At 42.0% G+C, this 23,373-nt stretch overlaps 1 protein-coding gene across 1 annotated transcript in view; it reads right to left on the bottom strand.

Annotated features, from left to right (window-relative positions):
- The window catches only part of KCND1 (potassium voltage-gated channel subfamily D member 1), a 150,110-nt gene that overhangs the window by 94,954 nt on the left and 31,783 nt on the right, over positions 1 to 23,373 (bottom strand). The window contains exon 2 of the mRNA XM_040324270.1: positions 13,719 to 15,302. Coding sequence (XP_040180204.1) covers positions 13,719 to 14,830 — 1,112 coding nt within the window. The 5' untranslated portion in view covers positions 14,831 to 15,302. The remainder of the gene's footprint in view (positions 1 to 13,718; positions 15,303 to 23,373) is intronic.

Below are 23,373 nucleotides of genomic sequence, written 5' to 3'. Positions count from 1 at the left end.
AATTGGTAGAACTGGTGGTTGGGGGGATCTCACCTTTGGAGTTCCCCAGAAAGAAGGCAAAATGTGATCAAGCTTGCCATAAACTACACATAACTGAACTATCACTTTTTGATGGTGATGCCCTTCATTGTTGTCCCAGTGTGACAGCTGAAAGCAATTGAAGGAGCATATTAGCTAATAGATCATTGACAGAAAGCTTTCCACCCAAGTGTTGTGTAAATATGAAGAAAAAGCATAAATAACATGAATAAAATAAGGAATTTCCCTTTTATTGTATTTTATAATGGAGATCTTGCAGGGTTGTAATGCAAATATCTGAAACCCATTAAGATGGTGTTTATAGCTATAAGCCTGCCTTATATTTACTGATCAGCCCAGTACAGCATCCTAATGTTCTTCACTGCCGCCTAAAACAATCTATCCTGCTAAAGAATAACATGTCCAATTATTTTATTCACTGCTTGTGATAGAAATATTATGGTCAGATGACCATGGTAAGCCATAACATGAAGCTAGCATTTTATAAGGAAGATCATTGCACAGCAAAAAAAAATAGATCCAGGAAGGAGTGTGCCTAGGTTAATTGCTGCCAGAGGTGGGCCTTTTTCCCACCCACGATCCACCAAACAAGAAAGGTTTCTGTTGGTTCAGCTATAATTTATTGCATGGACACTCTGCATGCTTTCCCATATTTGCCTCCCCATGAGACCATTTTTGCTGCCCATCGACTCCTATGGCAATGGCAAAGCAAGCAGTGATACTGTATCTTTGTTGCCAGCGTCCTAGCAACCAGTGACACTGTAAGGCTGTGTGGCATTGGATTGCTAGGATGCTGGCAGTTGGGCTGCACAGCATCATTGGTTGCAAGGATGTAGGCAGCTCGGGCACCTAATGGCATTGGTTGTTATGGTGCAGGTGGTGCTAGCAACAAGTTCAGGAATGTGTATTAAAGGGGGGCGTTGCTTAGCTGCAGTGAAGACAGAGTGTGGTATGGACATTCCAGTCTTGGTACCGCCCTTCAACGAGTGACATCTGAGATCTTTTTCTCGTTGGTGGCATGCCCCTATTGCCCAGGGACAGAACATTGGGTTACTGTGTTGGGCAGAACAGTAACAACGAAACAAATTTTTAAGCCAGACATGACATAATAGTCGCAATATTTGCAGGCAATATTCTCATATCTATGATTCAGCCTCAACCCTATTGGCCACCTGCTTTTTGAAGAGCAATCAATCATATAGCTTTAAGAACTTGTCCAAAATGCTATTTTTTATTAGATAAAAGCGTGTGAGCCTTTGTAGCGGCTCTCAAACCCTCCCTCACTTAAACACAAAAATTTAAGCTACCAGTAATTGTGGCACTCCTTGAAGGAGGCACCTGTAGCTTACGGAGCTACAGTATGCAAATATGCCTGACAGCCCTTGGAAGCCCATGGAAAGCCATAGGCTCGATCTCCATGGTCCTTTAAAATGGGGTGGGTGTTTGGCAGGCTGTTCTGGCACCTGGAACTGTTTGAGCTGCTGTGCCTTTTTTGTTGTTACATTGATTACTACAGTCTGCCTCCTTCTGGGAGATTGTTCCAAACATTTTTTCCTATTTACCATTATCACCGAAAGTGAAAGCACAAGAAGATATCAAATCATGGATTGTCTCCGGTACAGGAATAGAGGGGAAATCTTCTTACCCTTGTGACACCCAGGAATTCCCTTATTTTAGAAGGATTTCCTCTCACTACCTGTTTTGATTATGGACAGGAAGTAAAGGAAGATCTCCCCAATGGGACGCAGGTGGCAAAAAAATATAGAATAAAATAATAGGAATTATAACCTCCCTTACTCTATCCAAAATGGAAAAAAAGTAATGTTTTCCTTTTAGTTTTACTTTAAGATGCAGGTACCAATCATGGCAGGACTGGACTTCACCCACCCTACACCATGTATATAGAGTTCACTATATCCTATCAATACTTTCACCATCACTAACTGCAGTGGGGGAGCCACTAACCCGCAGTGCAGGACCTGAAACCTTTAGACTTCTGAATCTGCTCCTTCTGATATATAATCAGTGGCGGCTGTTCATTCAGGGAGCAGGGGCACCGCCCCCTAATCCATGCGCCTGGTCCCTAATCTACATGCAGGACGCCGGGCTCATGAATGCCAATGTTTTTTTTTTTTAGAAGCACGATTAGAGCCTGACGCTTTAACTGGTTTCAAAACGGGTGGGCTCAGGGGCTGCCCCCCAAAGAAAATTCATCACCAGTCACCACTGTATATAATGCGGACTAACAGCACAGCGTACATAGACCAAGATAAGTGAAAACCAAGCTTAGCTATGACATGCTAAGGAGAAGGGGTGATCAAATACTAAAGCTAAAATCAAAGCACTACAGATGAAGGTGGAGGCAAATGGATAATATGAGAATCCATTTATTTGAATTTGTAGCAACAATTTGGGATACATAATTTGCAAATGGCAGCTTCCACAGTCTCCCCAACCAGCACTTAACCACTGCAGATGGAGGAGGCTAGTTACAGCTTAGGAACCAGAACCTACTATTTACAACACTTACTAAGAAACAAAAGATATGAGCTGGAGTCTCTTGGTACCTGCTTAACGCCCAGAAGCGATTCAGTTCGCATGCGCCGCGCTTTATACGTTTTTTCATTCATTCATTCATTCATTCAACATTCGTTATGTTGGCTTAAGAGGATTTCCTTTCTACAGAATAACTAGACATCATTTCGAAATCCAACTAATTTCCCCCAGCACGGCAGTCAATACCAATCTTCCTGCACAGTAGATAAGATGTAAAGTGGAGCTCCATTTTACACTGCAGAACCTGTATTTTTTTCTGTCTTTTGAACATGAACCTTAATGTGTCTGGTTAGAGCAGAAATAGGGTTTTTGTTAGCCTGCCAGTTTCGCGCTAGCATAGTAGCCATCAAGCCTTCAGTAAAATTTATATAAGGCAGTAATTTTTCCTGCAAAACTGCACATAATATAGAACAATAATGGACACTGCACTGACTTGTGCTTAGATATAGAACACGCAGAGGTGCCCTGTTCAATGCTAAGCCTATGTAGAGAAGGTCACATTTTTGGTACAGGGTTATCCCCATGGGTTGCATTTTCAAACGGGTAGAGAAAATTGGGCTCCTTAGGGTCTTAACTGCCATATTATGCTTTTGTTTTTTGGAATGTATGCTCACAACAGCCATGACCTGCCTACACATCTTTCTCCTTGTGTTGTCTGCTGTTTTGAGTCTAATCACATATATTAAATTATTATAATCATTTTATTTAAAATTACAAACCAAAGAACTGAAAGAAACCCTTGACTAGGATTGCATGAGATAAGCATACCAGTCATATCTCTGCGTTTTGGAGCATAGGTCCCCAAACCCCTTTTGTAAGGTTTCAGATTGACCCCAAAACATTTATTATATGAAAATATTTGAACAAATCCTACTTTAACACCTTAACTCATGTGACCACTGCAACTGGCTCTCGCACTGATCACAAGATCAACAACCCAACCCACTGACCCCTGATCAAAAGCCATTTCTAGGAGGTGTCGGTGACGGCTTGGACAATGTGTGGCTAGCTTGCAGTGAGAACCTTAGGTTGGCTTGGCATCAAAGTCCACTTTTCCCGCAGCTGCTTTTATGAAAAATATTCTTCCGAAGACGGTTGATACTTTCTATTGGTATCAGCAGCTGTTATGGTTGTAGTGACACCACCATTCACTATTGCAGATTTTTGTTAGAGTAGCAGCATTATGCACCAAAGATCACACTGCCATTTTCAGTGTGATATATGCTATATTACAGAAAGATGATATAAAAATACATTAACCACTTCCGGACCGCCGCATGTACATGTACGTCGGCAGAATGGCACGTACAGGCACATTGGCGTACCTGTACGTCCCTGCCTAGACGTGGGTCGGGGGTCCAATCGGGACCCCCCCCCCCCCGGTACCTGCGGTGGTCCCCGTGGCTGTCCGAGCGATCCGGGATGAGGGGGCGGCTGTTTGTTTTTGTCCGCTCCCTCCGGATCGCTCTCAGCCAATCCGCGCGCTCCCCCTGCGTGTCACTTCCTCCTCCTGTGTAAACACAGGAGGAAGAAGTGATGTGATCTCTCCTCTCGGTGGTATTTTCAACCGCCGCTGAGGAGAGATCACATCACACAGTAAGTCGCACCAACACTACACTACACACAGGCACATTAACCCCCCCCCCCCCCCGATCACCCCCCCACCCCCCTGTCACAGTGTCACTGAATGCAGTGATCATATGCGGTATGTACTGATCACTGCATTTAGTGTCAGTGTGACAGGCAGTTAGTGTTAGGTTCAGGGTAGCCCCCGTACCCCCCTAATAAAGTTTTAACCCCTTGATCACCGGCCTAGTTAACCCTTTCACTCCCTATTGCCAGTGTCACTTAGGCCCCTTTCACATTGGGGCGTTTTTCATGCGGTACAGCATTAAAAATAGCGCTGCTATACCGCATGAAAAATCATGCCCTGTAGTGTTCAATGTGAAAGCCCGAAGGCTTTCACACTGAAGCGGTGCACTAGCAGGAGCGCTCCAAAAGTCCTGCTAGCCGCATTTTTACCGCAATATAGAAGCGGTGTGTTGAAATCAATGGGAAAGCGCGGTAATACCGCCCGCAACCCTTTTTCGGCCGCTAGCGGGGGTTAAAACCTCACCGCTAGCGCCCGAATATCGCGGTAAATACGACGGTATAGCCGCGCTACAAATAGCGCGGCTATACCGTCACCGCGGCTGCACGCCTCAATGTGAAAGCAGCCTAAGCGATCATTTTTCTGATCGCTGTATTAATGTCGCTGTTCCCGCTAGGTAGCTATTTTTTTTTTATTGCGTTTTTTTTTTTTTACTAAAGACATGTGGCTGAATAAATTTTGGCCTAAATGTTTCACTAAAATTTAGTTTACTTGATTTTTCTTATAACAAAAAGTGTAAAATATTGATTTTTTTTTCAAAAATGTCGCTCTATTTTTGTATATAGCGCAAAAAATAAAAATCGCAGAGGCGATCAAATACCACCAAAAGAAAGCTCTATTTGTGGGAAGAAAAGGACGCAAATTTTGTTTGGGAGCCACGTCGCACGACTGCGCAATTGTCTGTTAAAGCGACGCAGTGCCGAATTGTAAAAACCCCTTGGGTCATTTAGCAGCATATTGGTCCGGTCCTTAAGTGGTTAAAAGGGTATCTATTCTAGTAGTATTGTAAGAGCATTTCTTTCTTTTTTATTTTTTTTTTTATTAATATAATAATGAACTGTTTATTTCTGCTATTGGTGTTATCATTTACAAGAAACCTGTAATTGGAGAAATATGGAGGCCACCCTTGCTGATCTCCTTCTGAAAATGTAAACTGTATAGTTGTCTCTGGCTTCAGTACTCTCTTGGTCATTGACCTGGAACTAGCATGCAGACATTAATAGGTCAGGGTAAAGTGAAGGCAATGTATCAATGCTATAGATAGACAGGCAACAACGCAGGATCCATAATCGCTCTGTACAGGTTACCTTCAAGAATTTATTAAAGTAGCATATACCCTACCCCGCCTCCCTCTTCCAATCCTCTCCTCCTCTGTGATTTATTGAAGCCACCCTACATCCACTGAAACTTGTACTGTATACAGTGGGAATAATGGAAAAAATGTAATAATGATACAGGAGGTCAAGTAACAGTTCCATAGCTAAGGCTTGGGTAAGGATGATAAATTAGTACATTTTTGCTCAGGGTTTTTATACAAGCTATACGAGCCCCCAACACTCTGAATCTGTCAGATAATGTGTTTTTTTTTTAAGGAGAAGATCACCTGTATTGCAAGATCTCAGACATTAAACTTGCAGCTTCATGAAAAGCTCTTGTGTGACCTTGCCGAAAAAGAGAGAGAGGGTAATTTCCAGGCTTGTCAAGGGGATGCATGCTTGAAAGGTTTCATTTCTGCCATCACCAGTAGGGATGAGCTGTACACCCCCGGTTCGGTTCAGGCACAGTTAAAGTCTATGGGACATGAACTTGCTAATTTTTAAAGGTTAATATGCATGGTATTTTCCTAAAAAGTGTTTGGGGACCCGGGTCCTACCCCAGGGGACATGTATCGATGCAAAAAAAAGTTTAAAAACTGAAGTTTTTTCGGGAGAAGTGATTTTAAGAATGCTTAAAGTGGAACAATAAAAATGAAATATTCCTTTAAATTTCGTCCATGGGTGTGTCTATAGTATGCCTGTAAAGTGGCAAATTGTTCCCATGTTTAGACCAGTCCCTGCACAAAATTACATTTCTAAAGGAAAAAAAGTCATTTAAAACTACTCGTGGCTATAATGAATTGTCGGCTCCTGGCAATACAGATAAAAGTCATTGAAAAAAAAACGTCATGGGTTCCCCCCTTTGGGTCTGGTATGATTATTAAGGGGAACCCTGAACCAGTATTGAAAAATAAATTGCTTGGGGTCCCTCCAAATTCCATACCAGGCCCTTCAGATTTTTGAGCTTCAGGCGTTTTGCTTCAGGCAACAGAACGCTCTGATGTGAACAGGGGCCATTGAAATCAATAGGTTTTTGGCTTGTTGAGCGTTTTAGAGCTACAAGCTTCAAGCAGAAAACTGTTTAGGTGTGAACGGGGCCTAAAGTGCAGTGCAGTGTTTTTGGTGCATTTTTTTAACTGACCAAAAATGCAGCAAAAATAAGATGGAGGAGATGATGGACAGCCGCACTCCAATAAAGTGTAAAAAATGGTGCCTTTTATTCCAGTAAAACGAAAACTACAACAGCAAAAAAAACTGCAAACAGTGGGGTAACAGAGCTGACGCGTTTCACATCGATGACCGATGCTTACTCATACTCAAAAATGCAGCAAGCAGGATATTTAACACCAGTGTGATGACATACATAGAATTTTAAAGGGATGCATTTTACTTGCACTAAAGGTGCCAATAATGGCCGACAATAACTTCATATTGATTTAAATTTATAATAATTAACCCCTTGCCAACCGCTGCACGACTATATACATCCTCAGAATGGCACTGATGGGCAGATCGACATATATTTACGTCGCATTTAAGGCCCGAAGTTGCGGGGGCGTGCCTGCCCACCACCAGCTCCGTAAGTCTGACCATGTGTCCCGTGGACTTGGTGTCTGCCGGGAGTCCCGCGATCGTCTCACGAAGAGGAAGAATGGGGAATTGCTAATGTAAACAAGCATTTCCTCGTTCTGCCTAGTGACAAGACACTGATCACAGCTCCCTGTAATCGGGAGCAGAGATCAGTGTCGTGTCACACGTAGTCCATCCCCCCTACAGTTAGAACACATCCCTAGAACACACTTTAATTCAGCGCCCCCTCCTGGTTAACCCCTTCACTGACAGTCACATTTACACAGTAATCAATGCATTTTTATAGCACTGATCGCTGTGTAAATGGGAATGGTCTCAAAATAGCACCAAAAGTGTCCGACATAATGTCGCAGTCACGATAAAAATCGCTGATCCCCACCATTACTAGTAAAAAATATATATTAATTAAAATGCCATAAAACTATCTGCTATTTTGTAGACACTATAACTTTTGCGCAAACCAATCAATAAACGCTTATTGCGATTTTTTTACTTTATTTAATTTTTACCAAAAATATGTAGAAGAATACGTATCGGACTAAACTGAGGAAAAACATTTTTTTATATATTTTTTGGGGATATTTATTATAGCAAAAAGTTAAAAATATTGCATTTTTTTTCAAAATTGTCGCTCAATTTTTGTTTATAGCACAAAAAATAAAAACCGCAGAGGTGATCAAATACCACCAAAAGAAAGCTCTATTTGTGGGAAAAAAAGGACGTCAATTTTGTTTTGAGAGCCACGTCGCACGAACACGAGGAAACCGCCGGCTGCATGGGATGACATCATCAAAAATGGACGGGTTTTGAGAGCAGGCGCACTTGGATGTGTTGGCAAGTCGCGCTCCTTTATCAACAGACATAAGATTATGTCTGTTGATAAAGGAGGGTGACTTTCCAACACATCCAAGTGCGCCTGCTCTCGAAACGTGTCAATTTTTGATGACGTCATCCCATGCAGCCGGCGGTTTCCTTGTGTTCCAAGCCTTGTTTTGAGCCAGCATTTCCATCTATCGGAAAAGGACACAGTCGTCATCTGGAGACCCACACGGCTGCCCACCCGGGAACGTCCCTGTTACACTACATATACCATGCCTGCCACTCTCATACAAATGTGAGATGATTACTTTTATGTTGATTAAAGCCTTCTTTTACAAACGACTGCACCCAGAGGCGCCTCTTTCCTTGTGTTTTTTTTTCTTCCCAGAAGCAGCATAAGGAAAGGGGGGTGCACTGTGATGTAAGGGAGAGTGGGGGACTCAACTTCTGATGGTGGGTTGGCTTTTAACATGTAAGCAGGGCCGGCCTTAGGTGTTCAGGCGCCCTGTGCGAGCTAATCCTGTGGCGCCCCCATCTTCACCCCTTGCCCCCTGGTCACCTAAACTGACTAACCTTTCGGTGGACGGTGCGGCTTTGCATTTAAAAATGCGCAGTGTGCCTGTCGGGGGCCGGCAGCAGCCATTTTTTTTCAGGTGCCGCAACCGATGCGTTGCTCTTCACCCAGTCCCAGGGCAGGGGGACCTGGCAGCGCGCAGGGAGACCTGGCAGCGCCTGCTGCTGTGACTCATGGGAGTCGGACTCCTGTGATGATCATGTGAGTAACTGACTGCGACTCACATTCTGCAAGCTGCGATGGCAGCACAGCGCCCCTGTTCCCCATGGTGCCCTGTGTGGCCGCACAGCTCGCACACCCCAAAGGCCGGCCCTGAAGGTAAGGGGAGGGGATGCGCTGGACATCTAATCTTACAAATACAACTGGCCCTTCTGAGGGCAATCATAATGCCCACAACTAAATTGATTTCGACACCCCTGCCCTATATGGAGGCTTCCATTTGTGGATGGACATTTTATGGTTACATAACCTAACCTATCACATTGCTATAATCTTTTTATATGAACTATAAACGGAAGGACCTATGAATAAATGGATGTGGAACAATTAATTTTAGTTTCCATTATTTGTTATGGGGAAATTTACTTTGATATACAAGTGCTTTGGATTACATGCATGTTTCTGGAACAAATTATGCTCGCAATCCAAAGTTTTACTGTACACACCTCTATGGGAGCCCACTTGTCCTATCTTCTATCTGTCTAGCGCTGCAGCCTCTAAAGCTGCTTATTTCCATCATGTAATTCCTATTTCACTGCTAATCCTGTAATGAGTCGAAGGGTGGAACCACATCCGTGTGGTGGGAGAACACAGGTACCCAAGACTTCTGGAAGTGTTAAATGTAGAAGTCAGTGACAGGAGGTAGCACACATGGGCCTCTAAAGAGGTTAGAATACTGTGCCTTCTTTTGCAGGGCAAACTTGTTCGCCCTAATTTTTTCCCGCACACGGTCACTTTAAAAAAAATCCTTGTAACTCACTTCCATTTGCCATCCTCATCAAAATTTAAAATGGACGTAGAAATCTTAGATGCAAGAAAGTCGGCAATCTCACTGCCATAATGTAGGATACAGAGACTTATTTTTTTTAAACGGCACCTACCCTCTGCTCCCACATGGATATGTTGTACCCAGACATTTAATAGAATTTACTCTATATACATATATATATAAATCTCAGCATTATAGAGAAATAAGCATAGCAACGGATGTGTTGCAGTTCCGTAACAAAGGATTTCAGTAATGTTTTGTTATTGCATTAGTATTTACCATTGTTTTTCCCTACGTTGCAACATCATGCATTACCGCAGCATATTGTTATTCAGCTGTGTAATGGAGTATGGACGTTGATGTTAACCCCTGCACTGCGAACAGGGACGTTTATCAGAATGATCACTGCAAGGTCATTTTACTGGCTGTAACTCATTCCTTATCAGTCCCCCAGTTAGCTGTGTGTAATGAAATGATGACCTGGGGGGAGCGCTTTGACACTGAGTTGTTGAGAGAGATTTATTAAACCAAAAATGACTAGAAGATACATTTCCTTCAAAAATGGCTTGGACATGATTTCGTACATCGCCAGAGCAATTATGACATTATACCTTCAGCATTTTCATCTGGGTCACATTTCGGAATGAATTAAGAAATGGAGCCAGGCCTTTTCTTTGTGCATGTTGCCGAAATATGACATTAAATATTTTTCATTATTTCCATAATCTTTTCTTAGGTCCAAGTGTCATTCACGAGTTTTAAAGAGAATTATTTTAAGCCTACTGGGCTTTTTTTTTTTTTTTATAAAACGTATACTCCAGTCAAACATGAAAGTTTAGCATTCAAAATGACTCCGGGGACAGCGCGTACCCACTGAGCAGTTTTGCCTTTCATCCATTCATCTTATGAACCTGGCTCTACAGTTAGCTAAATCCCTGCAGTTGCCAGTTTCCTAATCTTTTGGAAAGCCCTGAAGCTGAGCCCATGAAAACGCACGGCAAAATACAGGAGCTTCTTTTACAGACTTGCTTTTAAAGGTGGCAAGCTCCATGACGGTCATCTTGAGCTTGGTGTCACTAACCCAGAGTAAGAGTACTGCGGTAAAGTTGGGATTCTGAAGATATATAATTTTTCCAGGTCAGTGGCTCACTATAATAGAACACACATGAGCATGATAGTCCTGAGCTTGCACCTTAAAACAACCAGTTAAAGCTGCTTACATAATTTTTTAAATAGGTTATTCTTAAAGGATAAGTGCACTTTAGGACAAAATATTACCCCTTGCTCACAAAAAATAAGTATTGGGACGCCTGCCTTTACACGCACATCAACTTTGGTGGCATCCCAGCCTTAGTCCATAGGGTTCAATGATCAGTTGGCCCACCCTTTGCAACTGTAACAGCTTCAACTCTTCTGGGAAAGCTGTCCACAAGGTTTAGGGGAATGTCTGACCATTCTTCCAGAAGCGCATTTGTGAGGTCAGGTCAGGCACTGATGTTGGACAAGAAGGCCTGGCTCGCAGTCTCTGCTCTTATTCATCCCTTATCTTATTCATGCTCTATCGGGTTGAGGTCAGGCCAGTCAAGTTCCTCCACTCCATACCCGCTCATCCATATCTTTTTGGACATTGCTTTGTGCACTGGTGCACAGTCATGTTGGAACAGGAAGGGGCCATGCCCAAACTGTTCCCACAAAGTTAACAGCATGAAATTGTCCAAAATGTCTTGGTATGCCGACGCCTTCACTGGAACTATGGGGCCAAGCTCAACCCCTGAAAAACAACCCCACACCATAATCCCCCATCCACCAAGTGATTTGGACCAGTGCACAAAGCAAGGTCCATGAAGACTTGGATGAGTGAGCTTGAGGTGGAGGAACTTGACTGGCCTAAACAGAATCCTGACTTCATAGAAAAAAAGAAGGGGAAAATCACACTGTCTACAAATAACTAACAATAGCAGCCAGCACAACAAAGGATCAATCTGTGTGTGAATAAACAAAGTAGTAAAGTGCAGCGCTAAATATGATAAACGTGAACACCTGCTACTCAAACATGTATTGATAGCAGAGAGCATACAACAAATCTACAATATAAATCAAATAATGTCATTCAATAAAATATATAGTGAACAGAGTCCTGACCTCAACCCAATAGAACACCTTTTGGGGTGAATTGGAGCGGAGACTGCGAGCCAGGCCTTCTCGTCCAACATCAGTGCCTGACCTCACAAATGCGCTCCTGGAAGAATACGGACTAAGATTAGGACGCCATTAAAACGATTGTAAACCACGGCTGGTAAAAAAAAAAAAACACCTGTAAGGCAATTGCATACTAGCGCATTATGGAATACTTAACTTATGCCCCGTACACACGATCCGAATATCGTACAACAGATTGTACGACTTTTTTCTCTTAATAGTTGTAAGTAGAAATTAAATAGGTTATTAAAGTCACAAAAATTCTTGTACGATTCATGTAAAATTGGAAGTGATAACATGTGTTGTAATGTATTTTCAGACGACAACTGTACTGACTAAACAAAAATCGTACAATCTGGTATCATACGAGGAAAATTTTTCGTGCATGTCTGATAAAATAATATCGGATGAACTGTCATGATCGGCTCTCGAAAGCTCTGTACTAATTTGATTTATTGTCTGATTCTTCCTTGGATGACATTTTTCGTACGATATTCGGATCGTGTGTACGGGCCATTAGAATTAAGCCCTCCCGTGATGCCCGGCCACCGCTGAGAGGGCTGACATCTTCCCCTGGTCATTCTTCCAGGTTCACAAGCTTCAGCTGTGTGATTGCCCGGAGCCGCAATGGCATTACTCCCGCGCATGCCAGTATGCCAGACCTTCAGTAGGTATGCCGGACCTTCAGTGGGCATGCACCCGTGATGTCACTGTCTGCATGCAGGGTGAATATCTCCTAAACAGTGCACTATTATAGGCTTATCTGTAGGTAAAATTAACAGAGTGGGCTTTATTACCACTTTAATGATTATGTGCAGATAAAGGCAGCCGTTCCAATACTTTTGCCAATATAGTGTACATTTTACCTCTGTGATATAGAAAAAGAACCTCTTCACTATTCTTCACTTCAGTGTTTACCAGCCCTGGGACTCTGTTCCTCCATTAGAATCGGGAGCATGAGCCAGGGATAGTTGTACCAATTCCAATCTTGGCACATGTGTCTAATTCTTAGTTATGGCGTTTCGTAGCTGGTAAACACTGCATTGCCTCTGAAATGAAAAATACTTTTCTCTGCATCACAGAAGCACAGTGCCCTGCTGAGATTTTTTTTTTTTTGTTGGCTGCAGATGCTAGGTAGGAGCAGTACTGATTTTTCATCACAAAGTGCACTTATGCTTTTAAATGTTTGATATTGGAGAACGATATCCAGAATGTAGCTTTATATTTAATTTATATTCTAGGGCAAATATCAATGTTTGTATAGATGTAAGAACCTTTGAATACATATTTATGAAATGTATTTGTGACTTTTACCAAGCTAACCTATATTTTAGCTGTATTGTTTTTTGTTTTTTATAAAGGTGATATGTCACAAAATTAAAGAGCTGTTAGAAATGCAGCAGTTAACAACATATCCATCCACACTGCATTGATATTAAGGCTGTAGATAGAGTTGGGTACAGGATGTTTCCTAATTTTACATTGTCCATTAGACATAAAACATTGTATAGTGCCTATGTGTTACCTATTTAAGTCAATATACAGTTAGCAGTGAACATTCTTACATTTATATAAATTCCGTCACTTTGCACATCCACAATCTAAAAATAAAATAATCTGTATGAAATTGACTTCCCAAGACCTGCCATAACTACAGGGCACTTGGTGCTACTGTGACACACTGTTTCTGGAAATAGTACCCTCCTACACATAGTTACAGAAAGAATAATGGCCACTTGGCAGTACAGAAGCCTAGATTGTGTAGGCTTTTAATGCACAACAACACTATTTTTCACAGTTGACTAATGATTCCTTTATACAGCACAGCCCCCTGAGAAACATCCCAACATGTTCATGGTATCTAGTGACTCATCCTAGAATTGTCATAGTAACTCTTGTATCTTTCATAGGAAAGATCACATGGCCCACTCTTGGGTTGCCTTAGCAATAATCATATCAAGGCAAATAAAAAGTCACATGGCTCACCCCAGTGTTGTCATAGTAACAATGGTGTACCAGAAGGCAGCAGGAATGCTGGTGAACTTCGTTTTACTTGTCCCCTTCTCGGCGTAGAACATCACAGTGGCAAAAATGATAATGGCCATGGTGAGGGAGAACAGAAGGAAGCCAAGTTCAGAGGCACAGCTTTTCAAGGTGTACCCAAGGATCCGAAGCCCCTGAGAGTGCCGGGAGAATTTGAAGATCCGGAAGACTCGAAAAACACGTAATGTCACAAAGGCACCACTCACATTCTCGTTTGGCATGACCAGGCCAATGTAATATGGCATTATGGCCACCACGTCTATGATGCTCATAACACTGCGCATGAACTTACAACGGCTTGGGGCTGCAAAAAGTCGCATGAGGTACTCAAAAGTGAATATAAGGACACAGGCTGTATCCATGCAAACAAAGGCTAACTGGTATTTCTCCCCACAGGGCAGGTCCTTTAGGCGCCCAGCTGGTGGACGACAAGGCACCGTCTCCACCACATTGGCAATCACTGACACAGCGATGAAAAATCCAGTAACATAGTAGAAAACAAGGGCCATAGTGCTGGTATGAGGATTTTCAAAAGCCCTCCACAATCGCTGGCGAAAAGTGCTGTTGGGAGGGAGAGGGCAATCGCTGCCTATTTCAGCTTCAGTGTCCTCCGCTAACCTCTCCAAATTTTCTTTTTTTCGGTCACGATATTCTTCTAGACAACAGTCTCCTATAATCTCTGGGATAATGCCATAGAATGACAGCTCTTCGTCAAAGGCTTGGATGCATTCATGCCGAGGATAATGCAACTTGCCTGTCCGGTAGAAATTAAGAATGTGCCTAAACATTTCAGGATCACGGTCAAAAAAATATTCCTGTGTCTCTTGGTTGAAGAAGAATTCTTTCTCCGTGCTGCCCAGTAACGTGTCTGGATATCGGTCTAGAGTATTTTTCCATGTCTGGAACTTCCGGCCACTAACATTCACCACAAGTATTTCATCGTTTTTTTTCCCTTTGTCGCTTGGGGGCTTGGGCATAGGCTTCTTTGCAAGAGGTAGCCATCCTACTGCTGCTGCTCGAGCAAAGGGAAGCCATGTAGCCACTCCAGCTGCCATGCTTAAATGGCTAAGTCTTCAGCAGCCACAAGTCCAGTGTTTTGGTCCAGAGTGTGACCATGAAAAGTTAAAATTGCCACCAGAACACAGAAAGATTGTGAGAACTGAATTTACAGCTCCAGTTTTTGGGAGCCAAGTGAATACAACGTTCAAGATGACCCTAAGGGTGTCCAGTGAACCTGAAGAGGAATTCAGACTCTTTAACTCAACACTGCCCAAATAAGATTAAATCAGACTGGCATAAACAACTTGTAGGCTTTTGATACGGAATACCATTCATTGATTACTAACTCCTCAGATATGGAGGCTTGAACGGAACGAAGAAGGCCATTCTTATTTTTTATTTAGTCTTCAGCTCATGCTTGGATTCTTGGATGTCTTCTTGGATTCTCTGTTTGCATCCCACAAACTCCTCCTGTGTTTTTCTCCCACACAGTCGCTAATTAGTTTTCTTTTCCAAGATGTTCATGATCTGTAGACAAATTTTGAAAATATAAGATATGCAAAAGAACAAGACTATCAATAATACATGTTTTATAAATGTTGTAGTTCTATACAAATGCTATACCTATTTAAGCTCCAAACAAAACTCAAATTTCCCACTCAGCCTAAAACCAAGACAGCAGGACCCACTGACCTCTATACTTCTAATACACAGACATCAGGACACTGGTCTCTATGCTTCTCCTGATACACAGATATTAGGACACTGATATCTATGTTTCTCTTAAAGTGTCACTAAATTCACACCATAAAACACTATCAATAAATTCTGTATTACATGCTGTCCATACTCACTATAAGCTTAGTTTTCTGCATTCTTCAAGTCCCCAATTTAACTAGTGATTTTGCAGAGCAGTGTTGGCAGCTCTGCACATGCTCAGTTTTCAGTAAATTTCTATGCTAAACATGTCCTCCCTATCACATCTGAGCAGCCCATGTGGCTATAGAGTCACACATGTGGGCGTATACAAAGTGGTAAATGGCAGCCCACTCTCTCCCTCCTCCTCCATGCTCACTAACCAGCTAAACACAATGGGGGTAAGATATTACATGTAAATTAATAGAGCCTTCACTTCCCTCTTATTCTAAGACACAGGTTGGAGAGGCATGATACAGCCTGTGACTGGCAAAAATCTCCCCACACCATGTTATTGCCAAAAAATAATAAAAGATTTGATTTCAAATATATATTTGAATGACAATTCTAAAACAGTTTATTGATATTAATTATTTTTATTCTGTTTCTCAAAAGCTATATATTTTTTTAACATATGATCAGCAACAGAGGGCCAGAAGCTCCTCCTGCTTATATTTCCCTGCAGACAGGCTGGGAAAGATCTGGGTCATGTGACAGCTGTATATCGATTAGGAAAAAAGTACCTACTGTAGATGTATTTATTTTTTATAATAACAGTGCCATCATCCATATACAGAAATAGAAGGGATAATGTAAATTAAACTTTATGATTAATAGCACTTTAATATACAGACATCAGGAACCTGATCCTTCTTTTTATCCTACTACATAGACATCAGGACTCTGAGCTTTATGCTTCCCCCTAATATGCTGAATTTGGGACATTGTCCACTTCCCCCCTGCTAATACACGAATATGCTCCGCACACTAATATCTGTGCATCTTCTGATATGCAAACACCAAGATACACTGACCTGTCCACTCATAATACACAGACATCAGGATGCGTTCCTCCTAATACACAGACCTCAGGATGCACTGACCTCTCCTCTCCTAATACAGACCTCATGATACACTGACCTCTTCTCTCCTAATACAGACATCAGGATGCACTGACCTCTCAGTTCCTCCTAATACACAGACATCGGGATGCACTGATCTCTCCTCTCCTCCTAATACACAGACATCAGGATACACTGAACTTTCCTCTCCTCCTAAAACACAGAGATCAGGATACACTGACCTCTCCTCTCCTCCTAATACACAGACATCAGGATTAGGGATGAGCCGAACACCCCCCGTTCGTTTTGTAGCAGAACATGCGAACAGGCAAAAAATAAGTTCGAACACCGTTAAAGTCTACGGGACACAAACGTGAAAAATCAAAAGTGCTAATTTTAAAGGTTAATATGCAAGTTATTGTCATAAAAAGTGTATGGGGACCTAGGTCCTGCCCCAGGGGACGTGTATCAATGAAAAAAAAAAGTAAAACAAAAAAACTTTGGGTCTGGTATGAATATTAAGGGGAACCCCAAACCAAAATTTAAAAAAATTGCGTGGGGGTCCCCCCCAAGTTCCATACCAGGCCCTTCAGGTCTGGTATGGATATTAAGTGGAACCCTGTGCCATTTTTTTTTTTAAATGGCGTAGGGTCCCCCTCAAAATCCATACCAGACCCTTCAGGTCCTTCGGGTCTGGTATGGATTTTGAGGGGGACCCCGATGCCATTTTTTTTTTATTTTGACGCAGGGTTCCCCTTAATATTCATACCAGACCCAAAGGGCCTGGTAATGGACTTGGAAGGGGGGGAACCAATGCCTTTTTTTTCAATGAATTTTATCTGTATTGCCGGGACCCGACAATTCATTATAGCCGCATTATAGATATTTCCTTTTAGAAATGTCATTTTGTGCAGGGACTGTTCTAAACACGGGAAAAATTTGCAACTTTACAGGCGTACTATAGACATCCCCCCAGGTACGAAATTATTATTTTATTGCTTCACTTTAAGCATTATTAAAATCGCTGCTCCTGAAAAACCGTCCGTTTTTAAAACTTTTTGCATTGATACATGGCCCCTGGGGCAGGACCCAGGTCCCCAAACACTTTGAATGACAATAACTTGCATATTAACCTTTAAATTAGCACTTCTGATTTCTCCTATAGACTTTTAAAGGGTGTTCCGCAGCTTTCGAATTTGCTGCGAACACCCCAAATTGTTCGTTATTCAGTGAACAGGCGAACACCCGATGTTCGAGTCGAACTTACCTTCGACTCGAACATCGGGCTCATCCCTAATCGGGATACACTGACCTCTCCTCTCCTAATACACAGACATCAGGATACACTGACCTCTTCTCTCCTCCTAATACACAGACATCAGGATACGCTGTCCTCTCCTCTCCTAAATACACAGACATCAGGATACACAGCTCTTTCCTCTCCTCCTAATACAGACATCAGGATACACTGGCCTTTCCTATCCTTCTAATACACAGACATCAGGATACACTGACCTCTCCTCCTAATATATAGAACTGGTGTTCCTAGTAATCATGTTACGTATATTCATATTTATATTGTAATAGGAAAATATTTTTCATACAGAGTCAGACTGAAAAAGAGGGCTCTGTAAAGAGGACCAGACTTCTACTTCTTGCTTGTCTAGGCTAACTTACAGTTAGTGGACAGTATATAATACAGTGCAGTCGGTGTACAGTATATAATACATTGCAGTCAGTGTACACAGTTTATAATACAATGTGTACAGTACTGTATATAGTAAATTTGCAGTCAGTGTACAGTATATAATACAGTGCAGTTGGTGTACAGTATATAATACAGTGCAGTTGGTGTACAGTATATAATAGTGCAGGCGGTGTACACGGTATATAATACAGTGTGTACAGTATATAATACAGTGTGTACAGTATATAATACAGTGCAGTTGGTGTACAGTAAATAATACAGTGCAGTTGGAGTACAGTATATAATAGTGCAGGCGGTGTACACGGTATATAATAGTGTGTACAGTAAATAATACAGTGCAGTCGGTGTACAGTATATAATACAGTGCAGTTGGTGTACAGTATATAATACACTTCAGGCAGTGTACAGTATATAATACAGTGCAGTCTGTGTACAGTATATAATACAGTGCAGGCGGTGTTCACAGTATATAATAATGTGTACAGTCTATAATACAGTGCAGTTGGTGTACAGTAATACACTTCAGGCGGTGTACAGTATATAATACAGTGTAGGCGGTGTATACAGTACATAATACATTGCAGGTGGTGTACACAGTATATAATACATTGCAGTCAGTGTACAGTATATACAGTGCAGTTGGTGTACACAGAATATAATAGTGTGTACAGTATATAATACATTGCAGTTGGTGCACAGTATATAATACAATGCAGTTGTAAATAATACAGTGCAGTCTGTGTACAGTATATAATACAGTGCAGGCGGTGTACTCAGTATATAATACAGTGTGTACAGTATATAATACAGTGCAGTCTGTGTACAGTATATAGTGCAGTTGGTGTACAGTATATAATTCACTTCAGGCCGTATACAGTATATAATACAGTGCAGTCTGTGTACAGTATATAATAGTGTGTACAGTATATAATTGCAGTCGGTGTACAGTATATAATTAAAGTCAGTGTACACAATATATAATACAGTGTGTACAGTATATAATACAGTGCAGTTGGTGTACAGTATATAATACAGTGTGTACAGTATATAATACATTGCAATCAGTGTACAGTATATAATACAGTGCAGTCAGTGTATAGTATATACAGTGCAGTCAGTGTACACAGTATATAATACAGTGTGTACAGTATATAATTCAGTGCAGTCTGTGTACAGTATATACTTGCAGTCTGTGTACAGTATATAATTGCAGTCAGTGTACACAATATATAATACAGTGTGTACAGTATATAATACAGTGCAGTTGGTGTACAGTATATAATACAGTGCAGGTGGTGTACACAGTATATAATACAGTGTGTACAGTATATAATACAGTGCAGTCTGTGTACAGTATATAATACAGTGCAGTCAGTGTATAGTATATACAGTGCAGTCAGTGTACACAGTATATAATACAGTGTGTACAGTATATAATACAGTGCAGTCTGTGTACAGTATATAATACAGTGCAGTCAGTGTATAGTATATACAGTGCAGTCGGTGTACACAGTATATAATTCAGTGCAGTCTGTGTACAGTATATAATACAGTGCAGTCTGTGTACAGTATATAATACAGTGCAGTTGGTGTACAGTATATAATACAGTGCAGTTGGTGTACAGTATATAATACAGTGAAGGCGGTGTACAGTATATAATACAGTGCAGGTGGTGTATGCAGTATATAATACAGTGTGTACAGTATACAATACATTGCAGTCGGTGTACAGTATATAATACAGTACAGTCGGTGTACACAGTATATAATACATTGTGTACAGTATATAATACAGTGCAGTTGGTGTACAGTAAATAATACAGTGCAGCTAGTGTACAGTATATAATACAGTGCAGGTGGTGTATGCAGTATATAATACAGTGTGTACAGTATACAATGCAGTCAGTGTACAGTATATAATACATTGCAGTCGTGTACAGTATATAATTGCAGTCAGTGTACAGTATATAATCTAGTACAGTCGGTGTACATAGTATATAATACAGTGCAGTTGGTGTACAGTATATAATACACTTCAGGCGGTGTACAGTATATAACAGTGCAGTCTGGGTACAGTATATAATACACTTCAGGCGGTGTACACAGTATATAATACATTGCAGTGTACAGTATACAATACAGTGCAGATGGTGTACATTATATAATGCTGTGCATTCAGTGTACAGTATATAGTGAAGTGTAGAGTATATATTACAGTGCAGTGCAGAGTGTATATAATAGTGTTGTGCGGTGTGAAAAAAAAATCCCCATGTCTGGAAGGCCACCAAGGAGAGGCAGACACTCACAGGCCACTAAAAGCAGGGAAGAAGCCTCTGTATCTACAGTGAAAAGTGGTGGTCGTGGACACGGTGCATCCTTTGCAGGCAGGGCACGCTTGTTCTTTTTTCTGCTGCTGGCTGTGTTATTGAGCCACAACATGCAGAAGAGTTGGTGGAGTGGATAACTAAGCCTTCCTTATCCTCTGTCACCCTGGCTTATACTAGTTTGCTTTCCAACGCAGCTGCCGAAGCAGCCTATTCCACCAGCTCCTTGTCCACAGTTACTCCTTCCGTAGCCCGACCATCATGCACAGAGGATTCGCCAGAATCATTGAGCCTAGAGAGAGGGGTGCCACAGAAGGACAAGAAACTAGCAAATCATGTTCCCCCAGCTACAGAATAGGGTCAAGTTTGCTCCAGTGACGAGGGAGGGGATAATGAGGTCACCGATTGTACTTGGGTACCTAAGAAAACAGAGGAGGAAAGTGAAGAGGAGGAGGCACAACTCCAACGAGCAGGATGTCCTCCAGGGGCCAGCTTAAGGGCAGCCAACCTTTTGGAACACACCACAGAGCTCCACAGGGGCAGGGCGCTGCTGACTCTCCCCTGACTTCCAAAAGTTCATTGGTGTGGGCTTTTTTGAACACGTGCAGTAAATCGCACTGTTGCTATTTTCAATCTCTGTCTGAAGCGGATCAAGCGTGGCCAGAACACCAGCCACTTGGGCACCACATGCTTAACAAGACATATGATGACCTGCCATGCAGTCCATTGGCAACTGCACCTGAAATACCCACATCATAGAAAAATGCAGACTTCTCCTTGCTCCTCATCTGGGATCTCAACCCCTACTATACCTCAAGTACTCTCAATAGGTGCCAGGTGTGCCTGTGCACACCCTAATCACTGTGCTGTCTCCAGAGATCTGCTCTGAAATGTTGCTTTCAAGAAATTTGTACCCATGCGCTCCCTGTGAAACGGTTTCACATTGATAGCTGTTCGGCCTCACGATCTGCTCGACACCAGCCAATGGGATTGGGTCTTGGCAGACTGCTACATTTATGTGGCTCTGCTCCCTTTCTTAAACTGCCCAATGATTGTGTTTGATAGCTGCTCGGTCCCGCGGCTTCGCCCTTCCCCGACATCGTGGCTGAGTTGTAACAGCTGGTCTCTCTCCCTGCAAGCAGTTATCTTACATGGCAGTTTCACACACAGTGGCTCTGACAAACCTCACAATCTGCTTAATGTGAAACTCACCTCTCCTCTGTCAGTGTCCATCAGTGCTGCCTATCAGTGGTGCCACTGGTTGGCAGCAGTGATAGGCACAACTGAAATCCGTTGATGTTTAATAATGCCACATGCCAATCTTTTTTTACGTGTTCCCACACCACAAAAAGTGTGCAGCCCTAACTTACTATTTAAAAACTTAACATTAATGGTGGAACCCACTAATTTATGGAAATCTCAATAAACTTCAATAGTACTACAATACCGGTATTTATGATACGCAACTTCTCATCTAATTCAAACTGAAAACAGGCACTAACAAACAAAGCAGGGATGGTGGAAACCCCTCTAAAAATAATTGCAATACAAATTAACTTCAAGTGCAACAACCTTTTAGTTGGAAGGTTCACACCATTATAACACTTTGAATTTTTTTTTTTTTTTTAGATTGTCCCACTTAATTTTATATGTTCTGTCACTATTATAATTTACCGCCCCCCCCCCCCCCCCCGCTTCTCTTTATGGATCTTATTTTGTGCACTACAGGAAAAGGCTATCCCTAAACTGTACACACAAGGTTGGGAGCATGAATTTGTCCAAAATTTCTTGGTATACTAAAGCCTTAAGAGATGCCTTCACTGGAACTAAGGGGCCAAGCCCAACCCCTGAAAAACAATCCCACACCATAATCCCACCTCCACCAGATGATTTGGACCAGTGCACAAAGCAAGGTCCATAAAGACATGGATGAGCGAGTTTGGGATGAATTGGAGCAGATACTACAAGCCAGGCTTTCTCATCCAACATCATTGCTGGACCTCACAAATGCGCTTTTTAAAGAATGGTCAAACATTCCCATAGACACACTCCTAAATCTTGTGGACAGCCTTTCAAGAAGAGTTGAAGCTGTTATAGCTGCAAAGGGTGGGCCAACTCACTATTGAACCCTACAGACTAAGACTGGGATGCCATTAAAGTTTGAGTGCGTGTAAAGGCAGACATCCCAATACTTTAGACAATATAATGTGTGTGTGTGTATATGTATATGTGTAAAAAATATATATATATATATATATATATATATATATATATATATATATATATGTGTGTGTGTAGAGATATATACAGAGACTCTCTCACTATAAGTTTATAGGAAAAGGTGACTCTGGAGTCTCATTAAGGGTTAATACAAGGTTCAGAACTAGCATCTCTCCAGATTCTGTAGTTCTGAATCAGAACATTCAATTCTGGGTCCAGGTTTTGCTAGATGCCTGCAACCTGACTCACTAGACATTATATAGTCAGGTGTGAGAATGGCTCATGGTTCTCATTTTGGACACAACTTCCAGTTTGTAGACTGCTCCCAGTGTGGGAGACGGAAGGCCTCACCTGGGGTCAGGGGGCCTCAGCCAGAAGCCACGGGACAGAGGTCTCATCAAGGGGTCAGAGGACCCAGCCACAAGGCAGCGGATTTTGGTTCCAGGATTGAAGTCCGCTCCTATCAGATGTGTCAGGAGAACCCCCAATTCCTAGGCCAGAGGTGGGCCAAGCAGCAGGGTGCTGCAAATGAAGGCTGGAGAGCCAAGTGTGCGAAAGAGCTGAATGACACAGTCAAAAGGACTGGTAAG

This window comes from Rana temporaria, chromosome 9 (genome assembly GCF_905171775.1).
Source record: "Rana temporaria chromosome 9, aRanTem1.1, whole genome shotgun sequence".
Lineage (NCBI taxonomy): Eukaryota > Metazoa > Chordata > Amphibia > Anura > Ranidae > Rana > Rana temporaria.
This window is presented reverse-complemented; position numbering and strand designations above follow the sequence as displayed.